Source organism: Mustela putorius, unplaced genomic scaffold (genome assembly GCF_011764305.1).
Source record: "Mustela putorius furo isolate JIRA1106 unplaced genomic scaffold, ASM1176430v1.1 tig00004191_pilon_pilon_pilon, whole genome shotgun sequence".
NCBI classification, from domain to species: domain Eukaryota; kingdom Metazoa; phylum Chordata; class Mammalia; order Carnivora; family Mustelidae; genus Mustela; species Mustela putorius.
The window spans coordinates 1-18,920 of NW_025422307.1; the positions used below are offsets into that span (position 1 = coordinate 1).

The following is an 18,920-nucleotide window of genomic DNA, read 5'->3' on the forward strand; positions in this document are numbered from 1 at the left end:
AAACAGGCTCACCACCAAGGCTATGAAGGCAGTAATATTTCAAGTCTCCTAATAAGTAATAGGAGTAGTTTGGCCAGTAAAATCCATCTAAACTACAGCTGCTTTTCATGTATTTTCTTAACATTTTATTTATTTATTTAAGATACAGACAGTGAGAGAGAGCATGAGCAAGGAGAAAGGTCAGAGGGAGAAGCAGACTCCCTGTGAAGCTAGGAGTCCGACGCGGGACTCGATCCCAGGACTCCAGGATCATGACCTGAGAGCCGAAGCAATCGCTTAACCTACTGAGCCACCCAGGCACCCCTCCTTTTCATATTTTTTGAAGCAATTATTCTGTAAACAACCTGTGATGTTTTATAATACCACTTATGTAGGTTGTTACTCAAAAAAAATTCTGTCAGGGGTCACATTCTGATCAAGAAAGTTAAAAAACCTGTCCGTGAGACTGAGCTTCAAACAAAAAGACAGCACCTCACGAATTCCAGTTCTCCTTGGTTAAGTTTCAAAAACTTGAACAATGTAATTTTGATTAATATTTATTCACTGTTAATAATAGGTGTTTTGGGCTAGTCTGAAGGTGGTGAGTTATCTCAACTGATTATTCAGTTGAGATAGCAGTTACAGATCGAACAGTTACAGTTACAGATCGAACTCCTTGTTCTACTCTTTCCCCCTTCTCACTACCGTACTTGACTAGTAAAAAAAAAAGTAGGTGTTTTTAATTGGGTCTACAAACATTACTTTTTAGTAAAGTTAAATTCAAAAGGAAATCCTGTTTCTCAAGTTGCTAGGCACTCAGGTCTGGTGGGCTGACTGATGAGGAGGAAATAGGGTTCACATACTGTCTCCAAGGCTGAGGCCACCATTTCCTCTTCCTTATGGCTCTGAAGCTCAATTACCATGACGCCACTGTCAAAAACTCGGAGCCTAAAAACCACAGATGGGAGAACAAAGCTGTGAATATCTATGATCTTCACCCACTAAGGAGGTGTAGCTACAGCATAACTAAAAAGCTCGCGAATAAGCACTTAATGAAAGTATGAACTATAATCCACATGCTGAAGAAAATATGTCTGGCTCTCTTTAATGAACCTGGGGAGAGGAAAATATAATGCACAGCTGAACATCTGTACTTTTAAATCTCCAGAAACTAACACAAGATGTCTAGCAGAGGGGCTGGTAATTCTGACCTCCTAGGAAGAGCCCACATTCCTCTGTCACTGCCCCCAAGTCAACAAGACTTGGACCACTAGCCCTGATAAGGTGGCAAGCCAGGATAAGTGAATTTTGTTCATTTCATTCCAAGAGGGGCAATATGTTGGCTCACCACACAGACGGCAGGCTCGACAGGCCCAGCAGGCCCTTCCTGTCTACTCTGTATGGAACAGTGGCTCTAGTTGGCAAGCTTCCCTTAGAGGTTCTTTTACCTGAGAGGTAATTTTAGCGCTTCCAGCATCTTGCAAGCATTCACTAAAATCTTCTGGTAAGAGCAACTAATAGGAAAAAAAAAAATCCAGTTTACACTGCAAATTAATAGAGTGATGTTATATAATTATAATGATCACTAAAAGACAAGAGGAAACTTAACAATTATCATCTATCTGTGACTTAATCTCAGGGTCATGAGTCAGGCTCCAGGCTGGCCCATGGAGTCTAGTTAAAAAAAAAATTTTTTTAAATAAAAACATAAAAATTATCATTTATCAGGGATTTTAGGTGGCTTCATCACTATAAGGCAAAAAGAATTAATAAAGAAGCAAAGCAGCGCTATCTTACAGAAAACAGCACAAGCCATGTGTGTAATTTTAAAATTAATAAAATATTAGTAGTCATTAATAAAATAAAAAGGAACAGGTGAAATTAATTTTAACACATGTGTTTCATTTAACCCAAGAATTCTAAAACATCAATATATAATCAATATAAAAATTATTAATGATATTTAACTTCTTATTTGGTACAAAGCCTCCTACATGTGGTATATAATTGACACTTCTAGCATAGCTCCATTTGGATTAATTGTATTGCAAGGTCACAGTTGTCACATGTAGCTAGCTAGTGGCCAGCCTTCCAGACCACACAACCTTAAAGAATCAGCCCAGCATGGTGGCTGACAAGTACAGCTTTGAGTCACCCAGAACGGCTCCAGAGGCAGCCCGGCCTGGGGCCACATGCCTGTCAAACCACTGTTTCCAAGGCACAGCCTTGGTCAAATAAGTGAATCTTTGTGAGCCTCAACTTCCTCATCTTCATATCATGCCCTTGATGGGCAGAGTGAGAGAGGCTACCTCTCTGGGGTACCACGAGAAGAAATGGGGCAGTGCGTGCAGAGCTCCTGGTTCATAGTCAGTACTCACTGATAGCACTCACGGTGACCAGTCAGATGAAGACACAGCAGAGGCTCAAATATACGGCGCTGCAGTAAGCGCTGGAGGGACAGGTCTATGAGCTATTCGCACAGAGGCGACTACTGACACCTCAAAACTGTGTTTGACTAAAGGGCACGAAGAGTGCACGGACAGACATGGGGGGCCAAGGACACATGGGTGTGAAGAGACAAGGAGGGTTAAAGAACAGCCACTGCTGATTCAGAGCCCGTGGAGGAGGGCAGCTTTCCCCCGGCTTCTCCACACACCACCTGTCTCCAACCCAGTGAATCTAAAAACAGTCGACAACCCCAGAGAAAAGACATCATACACAGGCTTATTAATCACAGTATGGGCACGGAATAGTAAAGCCAGAAGGTATCAGTCAACCCAAATTCCCATTTCAAAGGTAGGGAAACCGAGTCTCAGTGAGGGTCAGTGAGCTACTCTAGGTCACTCAGCACAACACTGGCAAAACAAGGGACAGAGTCTTCCTCTCAGATCCCAAGGCAGTAGAGCACTCTTGTACCACACCACACCGCTACTGGGATAGTTCTGGTGTTCTCAACCCTTCCTCAAATTGTATTCACTTTGGGGAATTTGTGTTATATTAAGAAAGTCTATATTTAGTTAAAGAACATCTAAATGTTCTATTCTTACTTCCATTCCTTGAGCTCGGTTTACTAAACAGTACACCTCCGTGAGTGACATTATTCCCCCTCGTTCCTGTTAAAATATGGAATTTAGCAAGTATTAGGTTATAATTAGAACCAGTTGGCATTTTTTTTTTTTTTTTTGCTCAAAATGAAAGTTTCTTGACAGTGTTATAAATGTAATATCAATTTGATTCTCTGTCCATACAAAAGTATGAATTTCTATTTCATTAATAATACTGAACAACTAATGTCTTAACAGTGATAAAAATTTTTAGAACATTTAAAAATTACATAGGATCCCATTTTTACATCATAATTCTGATGTATTATCATGCCTTCTATTTTGTCTGTAAAACTTTTAGAGGATACAGTGCATTGACGTGGTAAAACCAAGGCACAGGATACAGTTACAAGAAGTATATATAAACCTTAGTTAGCACTTTGTGCCAATTTTGGAAACATTTAGAGGAGATCATAAAGCCTGAAAAATTCTCACATCCTATTATGATTTACAATTAATTGTGCAATAAACAGACTATTAACCACCATTCCATTACTAAATATATGGCTATCACTATATAGGCTGTAGGCAATTGAAAAAAGTTTCCAATATTAAAACCTGGTATAAGTAGGTGGTTGATGTGGATATTGTGCCTTGTATTAGCTAGATAATTGTCTTAAGTTTCCATTTTAATTTGCAATGTATATGGCAGTTATCAATCTTTATGCTATCTTCATTACATAAATGGTGGTGTGGGGGGGTGGTTCTCCAAAAATTAAATCCCTTCTCCCTACAAAAGACAGAAGATTTACAAGAAGGAAACCATGTAAGAAATGCACAGATAACATTAATAAAATCCAAATATGGACTAAAGGGTTGAATTCCAATCTACCAGGACATTCTCTTAATTTAGGGTGAGGAGCTAACACATTCCTGTGACAATTCATTAGTTTATTAATTAAAAAAAAATCACCATGACATTTTTCAAAATAGTAAAGTCTTGGCTAGAGCGTCAAGCATTGAAGGAAAGTCGTTAAGTCTTTTCATTCATAAAATGAAGAGGGACAAAAGCCTTTCCAAATTTAGGGGCCGGGAGGCTATTCCATTGAATTTAAAGAAATGAAATAGAGTGGCAAAAATTGTACTTAATACTTTTAAAGGAAGTGTTTTCGAAACTTAAGGTAAACATTTAGACCCATGAAAACACATTGCTTGGCACATGCACGCCATGAATAGAACACTTCTGAAGGCAGTGACCGCCTGGCCACCACGGCACCTGGCTCTTGCCCCACCAGCAAAACACTTCTGAGGTCCTTGTCCCAGCTCCCCTCACATGGGGGCCTCTGGCTTCTGCATCTGCTGGATTTGCTTCTGTAGCTGGTCCTTGTCCAACTTCATCTTGGCTTCAAGAACTTGCCTGAGGGATCCTATGCTTTCATAGATGGCCGCCAACCCAGCATCAACTTCTGCTTTCATTTCCTTCATGTCCTCATTCATCTGTAACTCCAGCTTGCTGATGCGCCCATGCACTTTCTCTTCTTCCTGTTTTGTTCTCTGCACTTCCATATTCTCCTTCTGACTTCCTTCTATTTTGTCAAGTCTGGCTGACATCTGGCTGACATCTGGCTGAGCTTCTTCTCCATGTCCCTTTCGCTGGCTCCACTGTTTTCCTTAACGACCAAGGAAAGCTGATCAATTTTCTATAAAAGTTCTTTCTCTATCCGTTCTTGTTCCTGTTGTAACCAATTCCGTGCAGATAAAATCTCATTACTGAGTTCCTCAATCGTACCTTTAAATTTTGTATCCAGAAGTTGAAGCTGGTGGTTACTATCTCTGTGGGACATCTTCAGTTTGGTGCTTTGCTCTGATATCGACAAGGCCACTCTGTTCAAAAGCTGAGAAATCTGTCCCTCTGCATCTTTGATTTTTGTTTCCAAGATAAGTTTGGCAGCTTGCTGTTCTTTGTTCAAGTGCTGGAGCCCCTCCTAAGTTGTTTTGTGCTCTGCAGAGAGTCTGGCTATGCTGGCGTCACATCTTGCCACTCTTCCCCGCAGGTCCCCCAAACCCGAGAGCTGACGCATCTCCAAGGTCTTTAAGGCGGAATTCGTTCCATAGCTGATGTTGTCCCGGGCCCGGATCTGCTCCTGCAGTACCTCGATATCCCGATTGAGCTGCTTCACAATGGCAGTTATGTTTCTGATGTGCTCCTCCAAGAAGAGCCTGGCCAAGCGGTCGCCGCCCCCTTTGTTCTCCATTTTCGGCAAACTGCCAACAATGTCGTCCTTAATCCGGAAGGCGTGCTCCACAAGGGCCGCGGTTGTCTTCTCGTGACAGAGGATCCTATCTTCCAGTTGTTCCACGAGGCCTACAGAGGAGTAGGGTGCCATGGTCAGGGACTGGCTGTGTCGGGGCATGGTTCTAACTCGCCTTAGATGCATATTTTCCATATATTATACCTTTCCTCAGTGACGAGAGAAGGAAATGCAGTGTTCCGTTGGGCCATTTTCTTTTTAATAATTTACTTCGGCGCGGGGGGCGGGCGCGCCGCGGCTGCCCGTGTCCTCGCCGGCGCGGCTGGGTGCGGCGGCCGCTGGCGCGGGCTAGGCGGGGCGCCCGGCTGCGGGCCCGTGCCGCGGGGAGCGCCGTCCAATCAGCGCGCGCCTGCGCCTGGCCCGGCGCGCGGCCCGGCCGGGTTCGCGGCTCCCGGGGGGCGCGAGCCGCGGCGCGCCGCCCGAGCCGCTTCCGGGCGCGTTGCCTGGACGCGGTTGCCGTGGCAGCCCGAGCTGGAGGCTTTCCCCGCGCACCCCAGTTGGCATTTCTTAACAGAAATCACAATCAGAGTAAAATCAGGAATCATAGAACTTCCTAAGAAGTCTTTAAAAACTAAATATACACACAGGAAAACCTAGTCAGATACATGAAGCATTTCCAATTCAGTATGTGGATGTTAACATCATTATTACTGTTTTCACATTTACTTCAATGAGAAGAGGGCCTCTACACCACGTTTCAAAAAATGTATTGAAATGTTTTAAGTTGTTACAACTAATAAATGAATAAACTATGGAATTAAACAGGAATATCACCACTGTAACCCCAAATGAAGTTGACAGATCTAGCTATTGACTAGCTATTGACTATCTAGCTATTAGGGGCTGCTGCTACATCACAAAAAAAAAGACAAACAGGCATTATGTACCCCTTGATGAAAATGCACAGCACCCTCTATGAAATATTCAACAGAAAAAAAAAAAAAGAAAAAAGAACTTTAGCTGTAAATTCCAGTCTATAAGGAATACAAGGGGCAGGGAAGTATGTCAAAATAAAATCAATAAAATCTGAGACACTCTATAAAATAAACCACTAGCTTCTTTAATAAATATATTATGTGGGATAGAAAAAAGAGATAAGAGAAGGGGAAACACGGAATTAAAAAAAAAAAGGCATTGAGAGAAAAATCAACCGATTGCAAGGTATCCTGATTTGAACAAACTAACCATAAGAGAAAATGTGAATACTAACTAGATATCTGAAAATAGTTAAAAAATTATTTTTCACTTTTCCTGTGTGAAATGGGATTATAATTACATCTAAAGCATGTTTATCATTGTAATTACATACTGAAAAGTTTACAAAGTGATGCGATGTCTGGGATTGCTTTAAAGTAATGTTGAGTGAAGGCTGCTTACACATGAGCCGGGATGACAGGCACACAGGGATTCATTATACTATTCTATTTTGTCACGATGGAAATACTTCTTTTTTTTTTTAAAGACCTTATTTTTTTAACAGACAGATATCACAAGTAGGCAGAGAAGCAGGCAGAGAGAGAGGGAGGAAGCAGGCTCCCTGCTGAGCAGAGAGCCCGATGTGGAGCTCGATCCCAGGACCCTGAGATCATGACCTGAGCGGAAGGCAGAGGCTTAACCCACTGAGCCACCCAGGCGTCCCCACGATGGAAATACTTATTAAAATAAGCGTTTTAGGGCGCCTGAGTGGCTCAGTGGGTTAAGCCGCTGCCTTCGGCTCAGGTCATGATCTCAGGGTCCTGGGATCGAGTCCCTCATCAGGCTCTCTGCTCAGCAGGGAGCCTGCTTCCTCCTCCTCTCTCTCTCTCTCTGCCTGCCTCTCTGCCTACTTGTGATCTCTCTCTCTGTCAAATAATAAATAAATAAATAATCTTTAAAAAAAAAAAAAAAAGGCGTTTTAATGAATGGAGTTTTGATTGCCTGAGTAATGTCAGAAGATATATCTGTATTATGAAATGATTAACAGCACACTTGTATTAACATCCAAACATCTAAATGTCTCTAAACATCTCGAGATCATATATTTCCTTTTGAAAATCAGAGATAAGAAAAGCTTTCTATCAAAGAGACTGAAGAAGTTACAGATACCTGAGATGGAAATTGAAAACAATCTAGATTTTGACAACAAATCCACGAATAAGTACACTAAACTGATTTAATATTCCTAAAAGGAAAAATAACATGTGGGTTGAATAGTAGCAGCACTGGGAAAGGAACGTAAAGCTGGTGTTTAGCTTTCCGATGACTTGGCAGTTACTTAACACAACCGAGAGCCTGCCTGCATTCTGTTTTTACCTCTAGCGGTGCCTGCAGCATCCCAGCCAGCTGCTTGGCCAGCTGCATGTGGTACTGTGTGCCCGAGCCGTAGGTTTCCCTGGTAACTGGGTTAGCTATTCCCATGCTCAGCAAATAGGACTTAAACCTGATGGTCTATAAGTAGAGAAGAAAATGCACAAAAAGACAAATACGTGACATTCATCTCTCCACCCCAACATTTGAAATCTTTCCACTGTAAACTCCATTCTACTAGTTATTTCTGTATCCACCCATTTCTTCCACCTTGTTCCTATAGTATAAACTCGAAGAAACTGGATTTCTAGGAGTTCCCTGCATAAAGCTAATTAATTAGTCTTCTTCCTTCTCCTGTCTTGATATTTCATACTTCAATGACCTCACAGGTCTGGAGTGAGAAGAGGGTTAGGAAACAACTGTGCTGTATTTAATGCCAACCAAATGACAGAGCCAAAAACTTAGAAAGGAATGTGGCTGGGATCAGTCTGGAGACAAATTTAATGAAACAAATATCAAACATATGGTTATGTATAAAACAACCACTCCTTACACATTTCACTATCTCGCTTTTCCACACTCCAAGAGAAGGTACTGAAGTATCTTTTAATCCTAATGGCTGACTTTTTCTTTAATACTTTCATATATCCACAAGCCCTAACAGAAATCACTACATTAAGAAAGAAACTGCTGACCCACCAAAACATCACTGCATTATTTGCCCAATCTGGTTTCTAATGCCTTAAAAAGGCAACCTATTTACCTCATCTTCTGTGATGTCACCTTGCTTGTCTTTGATCTTATTAGCAATTGATTTTGATAACTCCACCATTTCCTTAGCCTGTCAAGAGAACAGTAAAAGACTAAAAAAAAATCATGTCCCCAAAGTGTCTGCTTACAAAACTCCTATCATAACTGGTAGGAATCCAACAGGTGTAAATTACACATACCTTGACCATTAGCTTGCTGAGGTCTTCAAAGGACTGAAATGAGAAATGAGTTTTTTTTGGAATCTCTCTAAAGAACTAAAATGTTTTAAAGCAACAGAATACTTTATTTTCTTCCCTTAGACAAACATTTTTGAAAAGTCCTACAAATATCAATTTATACATTTTTTAAAAATTTATATAAATATTTACATAAGTAAAAACCCATCTTATTCTAAGAGTTTGATTTAGCCTGTTTCCTGCTCTCTGTCTCTCTCTCTCTCTCTCTCTCTCTGCCTACTTGTGATCTCACTCTGTCAAATAAATAAATAAAATCTTTAAAAAAAAATGGGGAGATAAACCATGTAGTTCAAAGAACAAACTCAGGGTTGCTGGAGGGGATGTGGAGTAGGGATGGGTTAAATGGGTGGTGGGCATTAAAGAAGGCACTTGTGGGGATAAGCACTGGGTGTTAAATATAAGTAATATGGGGGCGCCTGGGTGGCTCAGTGGGTTAAAGCCTCTGCCTTCAACTCAGGTCATGATCCCAGGGTCCTGGGATCGAGCCCTGCATCAGGCTCTCTGCTCAGCAGGGAGCCTGCTTCCTCTTCCTTCTCTGCCTGTTTCTCTGCCTACTTGTGATCTCCATCTGTCAAATAAATAAATAAAATATTTAATAAATAAATAGATAGATAGATAGATAGATAGATAGATAAAACTGATGAATCACTGAATTCTACTCCTGAAAACAATACTACACTCTATGTTAACTAACTTGAATTTAAATAAAAAATAAAAATAAAAAATGCTTGACTTTACACCAGTGTTAAAGTGATAAGCATTCAGTAGAACTCACACTTTGAAGTGTGAATTTTGATCTTTTCCCAGGCTAGTGATCTGATGTACAATCATTTTCATCAGCTGCAGTTTCCAGCAGCTGTGTGATCATGAGTGTGTACAGTTGATACCCTGACAACAATTGTGTGTCTGTATAGCCATGTTTGTTTTTTTCTACTCAGTGCAGTATTCAATATATTACATGAGACATTCAACACTTTACTACAAAATAGACTTCCTATCAGATGATTTTGTCCAACTATAGGATAATGTGTTTTTGAGCACAATTAAGGTAGACTAGGCTGCTTTGTTTTGTTGACAGTTTCCTTTGCTGTGCAGGAGACTTTTATCTTGATGAAGTCCCAAAAGTTCATTTTTGCTTTTGTTTCCCTTGACTTTGGAGATGTGTCTTGAAAGAAGTTGCTATGGCTGATGTCGAAGAGGGTTAACTGCCTGTATTCTTCTCTAGGATTTTGATGGATCCCTGCCCGTGTTGAAGTCTTTCATCCATTTAGAGTTTATCTTTGTGTATGGTATAAGACAATGGTTAAGTTTCATTCTTATGTACATAGCTGTCCAAGTTTCCCAGCACCATTTATTGAAGAGACTGTCTTTTTTTCCACTGGATATTTTTTCCTGCTTTGTTGAAGATTAGTTGACCATAGAGTTGAGGGTCCATATCTGGGCTCTCTACTCTGTTCTGTTGGTCTATGTGTCTGTTTTTGTGCCAGTCCCATGCTGTGTTGGTGATCACAGCTTTGTAATAAAGCTTGAAATCAGGCTATGTGGTGCCCCTAGCTTCGTTTTTCTTTTTCAACATTTCCTTGGTGATTCGAGATCTTTTCTGGTTCCATACAAATTTTAGGATTGTTTGTCCCAATACTTTGAAAAATACCTTTAGTATTTTGATTGGGATGGCGTTGAAGGAATAGATTGCTCTGGGCAGCATAGATATTTTAACAATGTTTATTCTTCCAATCCATGAGCATGGAATATTTTTCCATCTTTGTGTCTTCTTCAATTTCTTTCATGAGTGTTCTGTAGTTCCTTGAGTAGAGATCCTTTACTTTGGTTAGGTTTATTCGCAGGTATCATTTGGTTGTTGGTGCTATAGTAAATGGAATCGATTCTCTAATTTCCCTTTCTATATTTTCATTGTTAGTGTAGAAGAAAACAACGGATTTCTGCACATTGATTTTGTATCCTGCCACATTACTGAATTTCTGTATGAATTCTAGTAATTTTGGGGTAGAGAATTTTGGGTTTTCTACATAAAGTATCATGTCATCTATGAAGAGAGAGAGTTTGACTTCAGAAGATATTTGTAAATGACATTACAGATAAAGGACTGGTATTCAAGATCTATGAAGAACTTCTCAAACTCAACACCCAAAAAACCAATTAAGTAAAAAAATGAGCAGAAGACATGAACAGATGCTTCTGCAAAGAAGACATACAAATGGCTTACAGACGCATAAAAAAAGTTCAATTATCATTAGCCATCAGGGAAATTCAAATTAAAACCACATTGAGATACCTCCTTACACCAGTTAGAATGGCAAAAATTGACAAGGCAGGAAACAACAAATGTTGGAGAGGATGCAGAGAAAGGGGAACCCTCTAACACTGTTGGTCGGAATGTAAGTTGGTACAGTCACATTGGAAAACAGTATGGAGGTTCCTCTATTAAAAATAGAGCTACCCTATGACCCAGCAATTGTACTACTGGGCATTTACCCCAAAGATACTGATGTAGTGAAAAGAAGGGGTACATGCACCCCAGTGTTCATAGCAGCAATGTCCACAATAGCCAACCCATAAGGAGCTGAGATGCCCTTCAACAGATGAATGGATAAAGAATATGTGGCTCATATATACAATGTAAAATTACTCAGCCATCAGAAAGGGTGAATACCCATCATTTGCATCAACATGGTTGGAAGTGGAGGGGATTACGCTAAGTGAAATAAGTCAAGCAGAGAAAGACAATTATCATATAGTTTTACTTATATGTGGAACATAAGGAATAGTATGGAGGACATTAGGAGAAGGAAGGGGAAAATGAAGTGGGGGAAATCAGAGGAGGAGATGAACCATGAGAGTCTATAGACTCCAGGAAACAAACTGAGGGTTTCAGAGGGGAGGGCGGGTGGGGGAATGGCTTAGCCTGGTGATGGATATTAAGGAGGGCATGTATTGCATGGAGCACTGCATTATACACAAACAATGAATCTCAGAACACTACATCAAAAAATAATGATGTACTGTATGGTGACTAACATAACATAAAAAAGAAAAGGTAGGCTAGGCTAAGTTATGATGTTGGGTAGGTTTCATGTATTAAATGTATTTTTTACTTTTAATATCTTCAATCAAAAATGGGTTTGTTTGGGAGTTCCCAAGTCAAGGAATATATGTAGTCAGAAGAAACTGCCTTGAGAGAGATGAGCTCAATGATTATCAATTGAAAAAAAAAAGTATCCATTTTATTCATCTCTTAGACAAACAGAAAAATAAAACATTTTCCCCTTGGAATAATATGTATACAATTATATAAATATATATTATATACAGTGTACAATAATTTATGTTATATATTAAATAATAGTTATAAATATTATATAATAAATTGATATTACTATATTAGGCTAATATATTTCCCTCTTAGAATAATACATGTTTAAATATATATCATATATTACATAGTATGTAATTTAATGTAATTTACAATTACATCATATTTACAATTACATTAAATTATATGCAGTATATTTTATTCTATTTATAAATACATATTGCATATACATTTATGTATATACTCATCTCTTAGAAACAAAAAAATAACATTTTCCCCTTAGGATAATATATGTGTATTTATATGTAATATATGTTAAACTACACAATATAGGATATATAATTATGTATATATAAAATATGGAGTTATATACAATACATTTAGTATATGTTATAATATGTAAATATACATTTCATTTATGGACATACATAATAGAAATTCATCTTCTATAGAAACAAAAACAAAACCTAGAAAAATAGATGTATATTTAGAAATAGTTATATATATAAAAATATAACATGTATATATTAACACGTACCTATAATCAAATTAAATATACACAGTATATAGTTTATATAAGTACATATTTTTAGTTTATACATTATGTAATTATATTATAAATTCTATAAATTTATAAACTATAAACTAGATAATTTATATATATCATTGAGTTGTATATTATATATAATAGTTTTTATATAATCATATAAAATGTTATATATTTTACATAAAACATATTATATTGCATGCTATATTATGTATATTATATATTATAGGGGATAAACTATATTACATATAAACACATATTATTCTAAGGGGATAAATTTTATATTTTCCTATAAGAGAGATAAATATAGGTAATATATATTTATAAGTAGTATGGAACTAACACAAAACCATATAATTCATATGGTAAAATGTTGAAACGTTGACCAAAATATGAAAACTGCTAAACCTGTCAGAAAAAGACAAGACAAAAAGCTTTCGTGTATATCTATAAACTAAAGGTGACACTCTCCAAAGGTTTAAAGATTGTAATTGCTACTTCCATTTAAAAATTCGAATTCTAGGGGCATCTGGGTGACTCAGTTGGTTAAGTGTCATGTTCTCAGGGTCCTGGGACTGAACCCTGGGTCAAACTCTGGGCTCATGGAGGAGCTGGCTTGAGGGTTCTTTCCTTCTCCCTCTGCCCCTTCCACCACTCATGCATGTGCACGCTCTTGCTCTCTCTCCCTCTCTCAAATAAATAAAATCTTTTCTAAAAAAAATAAAATAAAAACTTTAATTCTAAATTAAAAAAAAAAAAACTACATACAAATCGAAATTTAACCAGAGGCCCCTGCCCCCTCCCAAAACAAAAAATCAGTACTAAGCAAAACCCAGAACAGCTCATAATTTACAGTTCTCCATGAGCAGAACTTATCCCATAAAGTACTTTATTTTACAATCTGCTTATCTTATGGAGCTAATTTTGTCCACTTTGTTTCATTAAAATTTCATACAGTGTAAAAGTAGAACTGTACGTAATAATCCATCTAAAACTTCTGTAACATCGTCATTATTTTCTGTAGATGATTCTGAGACTGTCTCATTCTACTGGTATTGGACCCTACTCATTTCTTTTCTCTCCTGGCAGGTAACAACTACTGCTTCCAAGGCCTGTATTTTCACTGCCTTCAGGAAATAAATCTTTCTCAGCTTGAAACAGATGAGGTTCATCCATTTGATTATTTTTCCTCAGAAGTTTCATCTCTTCATTCATAGTTAAATTTTCCCAGTCTTTCACCATTGAGTTGATCTTTATCCTTTATCTGTTTGATCTTCTTTTTCTAGCTCCTTTAGATATAAGGTTAGATTGTGTATCTGAGACTTCTACTTGAGGTGGGCCTGTATCACTCTAAACTTCCCTCTTAGAATAGCTTTTGGTGCACCCCAAAGATTTTGAACCGTTGTGTTTGATTTTCATTTGACTCTGTGTGTATCTTTTGATTTCCTCTTTGATTTCTTGATTGACCTGTTCATTGTTTAGTAGCATGTTATTTAATCTCCATGTATTGGTGATCTTTCCAGATTTCTTCTTGTTGTTGATTCTTAGTTTCATAGTTGTAGTCAGAAAAGATGCCTGCTATGACTTGGATCTTTGTGAATTTGTTGAGACGTGTTTTGTGGTCTAATTTGTTCTCTGTTCTGGACAACATTCCATGTGTACTTGAAAAGAATGTATATTCTGCTGCTTCAGGATGGAATGTTCTGAATGTATCTGTTGATTCAATACGGTCCCATGTATTATTCAAAGCCATTGTTTCCTTGATGATTTTCTGTTTGGATGACCAGTCCATTGATGTAAGTGAGTGAGGTGTTAAAGTCCTCTACTACTATTGTATGACTCTCAGTTACTTCTTTTATGTTTGTTATTAGCTGCTTTATGTATTTAGGTACATAAATATTTACAATTGTTATATCTTCCTGTTGGATTGATCCATTTATGATTATATAGTGTTCTTCTTTGTCTCTTGTTACAGTCTGTTTTAAACTCTATTTTGTTTGATGTAAGTATTGCTACCCTAGCTTTCTTTTCACATGCATTTGCATGCATTCTCCATCTCTTCACTTTCAATGTGCATGTGTCTTTAGGTTTGCAATGAATCTCTTGGAGGCAGCATATAGCTGGGTCTTGGTTATTTTTTTCCATTCCATCTCTTTATGTCTTTTGATTGGAGCATTTAGTCCATTTACATTCAAAGCAATTATCGATGGATATGTATTTGTCATATTGTTACTTGTTTCATGGTTGTTTTGGTAGATCTCTCTTTCTTTTCTTGCTCTCTTCTCTCACAATCAGCTGGCTTTCTTTAATGAGATACATTTGGATTCCTTTCTCTTTCTTCTTTGCATGTCTATTACCAGTTTTTGATTTGTGGTTACTGTTAGGTTTATATGTAACATCTTCTGCATATAATAGACCATATTGAGTCAATGGTCACTTAAGTTTGAATTCATTCTTTACTCCTCTTCTCTCCACAATTTAGGTATGTGGTGTCATACTTTACTTTTACTTTCTCAGTATGCTCACTGTTTTTTATAGTTATACTTACTTTAACTCCTTTTGTGCTTCCCACTTTTCTTACTCCTGCTGATTTTTGAAATTCCATGTTTTAAGTCACACTGGTTGTAAGAACTCACAAAATTAGGCCCTTCTGGTTTTCAAAGCCAAATGTAATGGGGATTCATCTTCCCTACATGGGGTCCCTGATGTGGAGGTTTGTTTTTCGCCCCTCACCATGCCTGCAGCACCCCTTCCTCCTGCAGACAGTTGTATGTGTCTCTTTAGCTCCAGACCATGTCTCTGTCCTTACTACCCTCTTTCAGTGGCCCCTTCTCTACATTTAGCTGTGGAGTTTGTTCTGCCAGTCTCCGTGTCATTTTTTGGGTTATTTACACTGATGCATTTATTTAGTTTTATCTGTGTGAGGCGATGAGCTGAAAGTCCTCCTACTCTACCATCCTCCCCAGGAGTCTTTGATATTATTTTAAATGGTATTTTAAAGTTTTGTTTTCTTATTGGCTGCTGTGATATATAGATATCCAGTACACTTCATAAATCCATACATTCAGCAGACACACGAGAAGATGCTCAACATCACCCACGACCAAGGGAAATGCAAATCAAAACCACAATAACACCTCACACCTGTCAGAATGGCTAAAATCAACAACACAAGAAACAACAGATGTTGGTGAGGATGTAGCAAAAAAGAACCCTGTGCACTGCTGGTGGGAAATACAAACTGGGTGCAACCACTGTTGAATAGAGTGTGGAAGTTTCTCCAAAACAAAAATTAGACATATTCTGTGATCCAGGTATCTACCCAAAGAAAACAAAAGATACTAATTCAAAATGATACCTCTAGGTTCAACCATGTTGTTGCAAATAGCAGGATCTCATTCTTTTTTATGGCTCAGTAATATTCTTTGTGTATATATATACCACCTCCTGTTTAGCCATCCATCTTTTTTTTTTTTTTAAGCCATCCATCTTTTGATGGACATTTGAGTTCTTTCCATATCTTGGCTATTGTAAATAATGATGCAGTAACCATAGAGGTACAGATAACTTTGTGAATGAGCATTTCTGTTTTCTTTACATAACCCAGTAGTGAAATTACTGGATCATATGGTAATTCTATTTTTAATTTTTTTCAAGAACCTCTGTACTGTTTTCCACAGTGGGTGTACCAGTTTGCATTCCTACCACCAGTGCACAAGGGTATCTTTTTCTCCACACCCTCACCAACACTTATTTCTTATCTTTGATTTTAGCCATTCTGACAGGTATAAAGTGATAGCTGATTGTGATTTTGATTTGCATTTCTCTTTCATCTTTTCATGTCTGGGTTGGCCATCTCTATCTTCTTTGAAAAAAATGTCAATTCAAAGAAAAAGTCTATTCAGGTTTTCTGCCCATTCTTAATGGAATCATATTTTGGGGGGTGTTGACTTGTATAAATCCTTTATATATTTTGAGTATTAACTCCTTATCAGATATATCATTTGCAAATATCTTCTTCCATTCACAAGGTGGCTTTTTAGTTTTGTTGGTGGTTTCCTTCACCGTACAAAAACTTATTTGGAATAGTCCTAATTGTTTATATTTACTTTTGTTTCCCTTGACTGAGGACACATATCTAGAAAGATGTTGCAATGGCTGATGTCAAACAGTTTACTGCCTATATTTTCTTCAAGAAGTTTTATAGTTTCAGGTGTCACATTTAGGTCTTTAATCCAGTATATTTATTTTTGTAGCAAAAAGGAACAAAATGACCATTCTTTTGCATGTAGCTGTCCAGTTTTCTCACCACCACTTATTGAAGAGACTATCTTTTCCCCTAGTGTGCATACAGTCTTGCCTCCTTTGTCCTAGATTAACTTTCCCTATAAGTGTGGATTTATTTCTGGGCTCTCTAATCTGTTCAATGTGTCCATTTTTGTACCAGTACCGTATTATTTTGATTACTATCGCTTTATAGTATATCTCATAATCTGGTTTGTCTTCAATTTCTTTCATCAGCATTCTATAGTTTTCAGAGCACAGCTCTTCCACCTCTTTTGTTAAGTTTATTTCTAGGTTATTTTATTCTTTTTGGTGCAATTGTAAATCAAATTGTTTTCTCTCTTTCTGCTACTTCATTATTAATTGTACAAAAAAACCAATTTCTGTGCATTAATTTTGTGTCCTGAAACTTTATTGAATTCATGTATTCTAATTGTTTTTTATTAGGGTTTTAGGGTTTTCTCTGTATAGTATCATGTAATCTGCAAATAGTGAAAATAACTTCTTCCTTACCAAATTGGATGCTTTTTTTTTTTTTTTTCTCTTGTCTGATTGCTGTTGTTAGAGCTTCCAGGAGTATGCTGAATAAAAGTGGTTAAGAGTGGGCATCCTTGTCTTGTTTCTGATCTTAGAGGGAAAGCTCTCAATTTTTCACCATTGAGTATGACATTAGCTGTGAGTTTGTTATATATGACTTTCACTGTGTTGAGGTATGTTGTTTCTAAACCCATTTTTTGGAGAGTTTTATCATAAACGGATGTTGAATTTTGTCACGTGCTTTTCTGCATCTGTTGAGATGATTGCATGGTTTTTATACTTCATTTTGTTGACTTGGGGTGATTGATTTGCAAATATTGAGCCATTCTTGCAAACTTGGAATAAATCCCACTCGATCATGGTGAATGTTCCTTTTAATGTATTGTTAAATATGGTTTGCTAATATTTTGTTGAGAATTTTTGCTTCTGTGTTCTTCAGTGATAATGTTCTGTAGTTTTGGGGTTTTTTGTAGTGTATTTGTCTGTTTTGGTATCAGGGTAATGCTGGCCTCATTAGGCTGTACTTCAAAGCTATACTTTCTTTGCTATTGTTTTGGAATAGATTGAAGACAATAGGTATTAACTCTTTTTTAAATATTTGGTAAATTCACCTATGATCTGTCTGATCCTGGAATTTGTTGGGAGTTTTTTGATTAGGAATTCAATTCTGTCAGCAATAATTTGGTTTTTGAATTTGTATGTCTTCCTGATTCAGTTTAGGATGATTGTATGTTTCTAGGAGTTCATCTATTTTTTTTCTAGGTTATCTGATTTTTTGACATATAATTTTTTGTAGTACTCTATTATAATATTTTGTACCTCTATGGTGTTCTTTGTTAACTCTTTTGTCTCTGGTTTCATCCAGTTCCTTTTGTTTTCTTCTCTTGATCAGTCTGGCTAAAGATTTATTGACTTTTTTAATGTTTTGAAAGAACCAGTTCTTTGTTTCGTTGGTCTTTCCTATTCTTAAGACTCTACTCTACTTCATTCATTTATGCTCGATTTTTATTAAATCTTTTCATCTACTAATTTTGGACTTTACTTTTCTTTTTCTAATTTTTTTAGGTTTTCAGACTGAGGTTTTTCTTATATCTTTGGGTTGGCTGGTATCTCTATAAATATCCCTTTTAGGTCTCTTTTCTCTGGGTCTCAAAGATTTAGACTATAGTGTTTTCATTTTCATTTGTCTCCATATATTTTTTAATTTGCTCTTCATTTTCTTTGTTGACTCATTTATTGCTTGGTAGCATGTTGTTTAATCTCCACCTGTTTGGTTTTCCAATTTTTTTTCTGTAATTGGTTTCTATTTCACCCCATTGTGATTAGAAAATATACACGATATGATTCAATCTTTTTAAATGTATTGAGACTTGTTTTTTGGCCTAATATGTGATCTATCCTGGAAAACATTCTGTGTGCATATAAAAGAATTTGTATTCTTTTGTTTTTATGTGGCATGTACTGTATTTATCTGTTAGGTCCATCTGACCTACTGTATTGTTCAAAGACACACTTTCCTTATTGATATTCTGCCTGTATGATATATCTATTTAAAAAGTGCTGTGTTAAATTTCCCTACTATTACTGTATTAC

The 18,920-nt window shown here is 37.2% G+C and overlaps 1 protein-coding gene and 1 pseudogene across 1 annotated transcript; both read right to left on the reverse strand.

Annotated features, from left to right (window-relative positions):
• Positions 1 to 1,816: 1,816 nt before the first annotated feature.
• Positions 1,817 to 8,606, reverse strand: LOC123389918 (vacuolar protein-sorting-associated protein 36-like). The gene is made up of 4 exons (XM_045072817.1): positions 8,572 to 8,606; positions 8,385 to 8,462; positions 7,628 to 7,762; positions 1,817 to 3,092 (listed from the first exon to the last, which is right to left on the reverse strand). Exons 1-4 carry the CDS (start codon positions 8,578 to 8,580, stop codon positions 2,997 to 2,999), a joined length of 318 nt encoding a protein of 105 aa, XP_044928752.1. The 5' UTR covers positions 8,581 to 8,606; the 3' UTR covers positions 1,817 to 2,996.
• Positions 3,954 to 5,614, reverse strand: LOC123389917 (annotated as a pseudogene).
• Positions 8,607 to 18,920: the final 10,314 nt, after the last annotated feature.

What these genes read in the sequence shown, in the direction of transcription:
- LOC123389918 (XM_045072817.1), bottom strand. An exon ending in GTGACATCACAGAAGATGAG is followed by an intron (nt 7,763 to 8,384) that starts GTAAATAGGTTG and finishes CTCTACTTATAG; the next exon opens with ACCATCAGGTTTAAGTCCTA. An exon ending in TGCTGCAGGCACCGCTAGAG is followed by an intron (nt 3,093 to 7,627) that starts GTAAAAACAGAA and finishes ATATTTTAACAG; the next exon opens with GAACGAGGGGGAATAATGTC.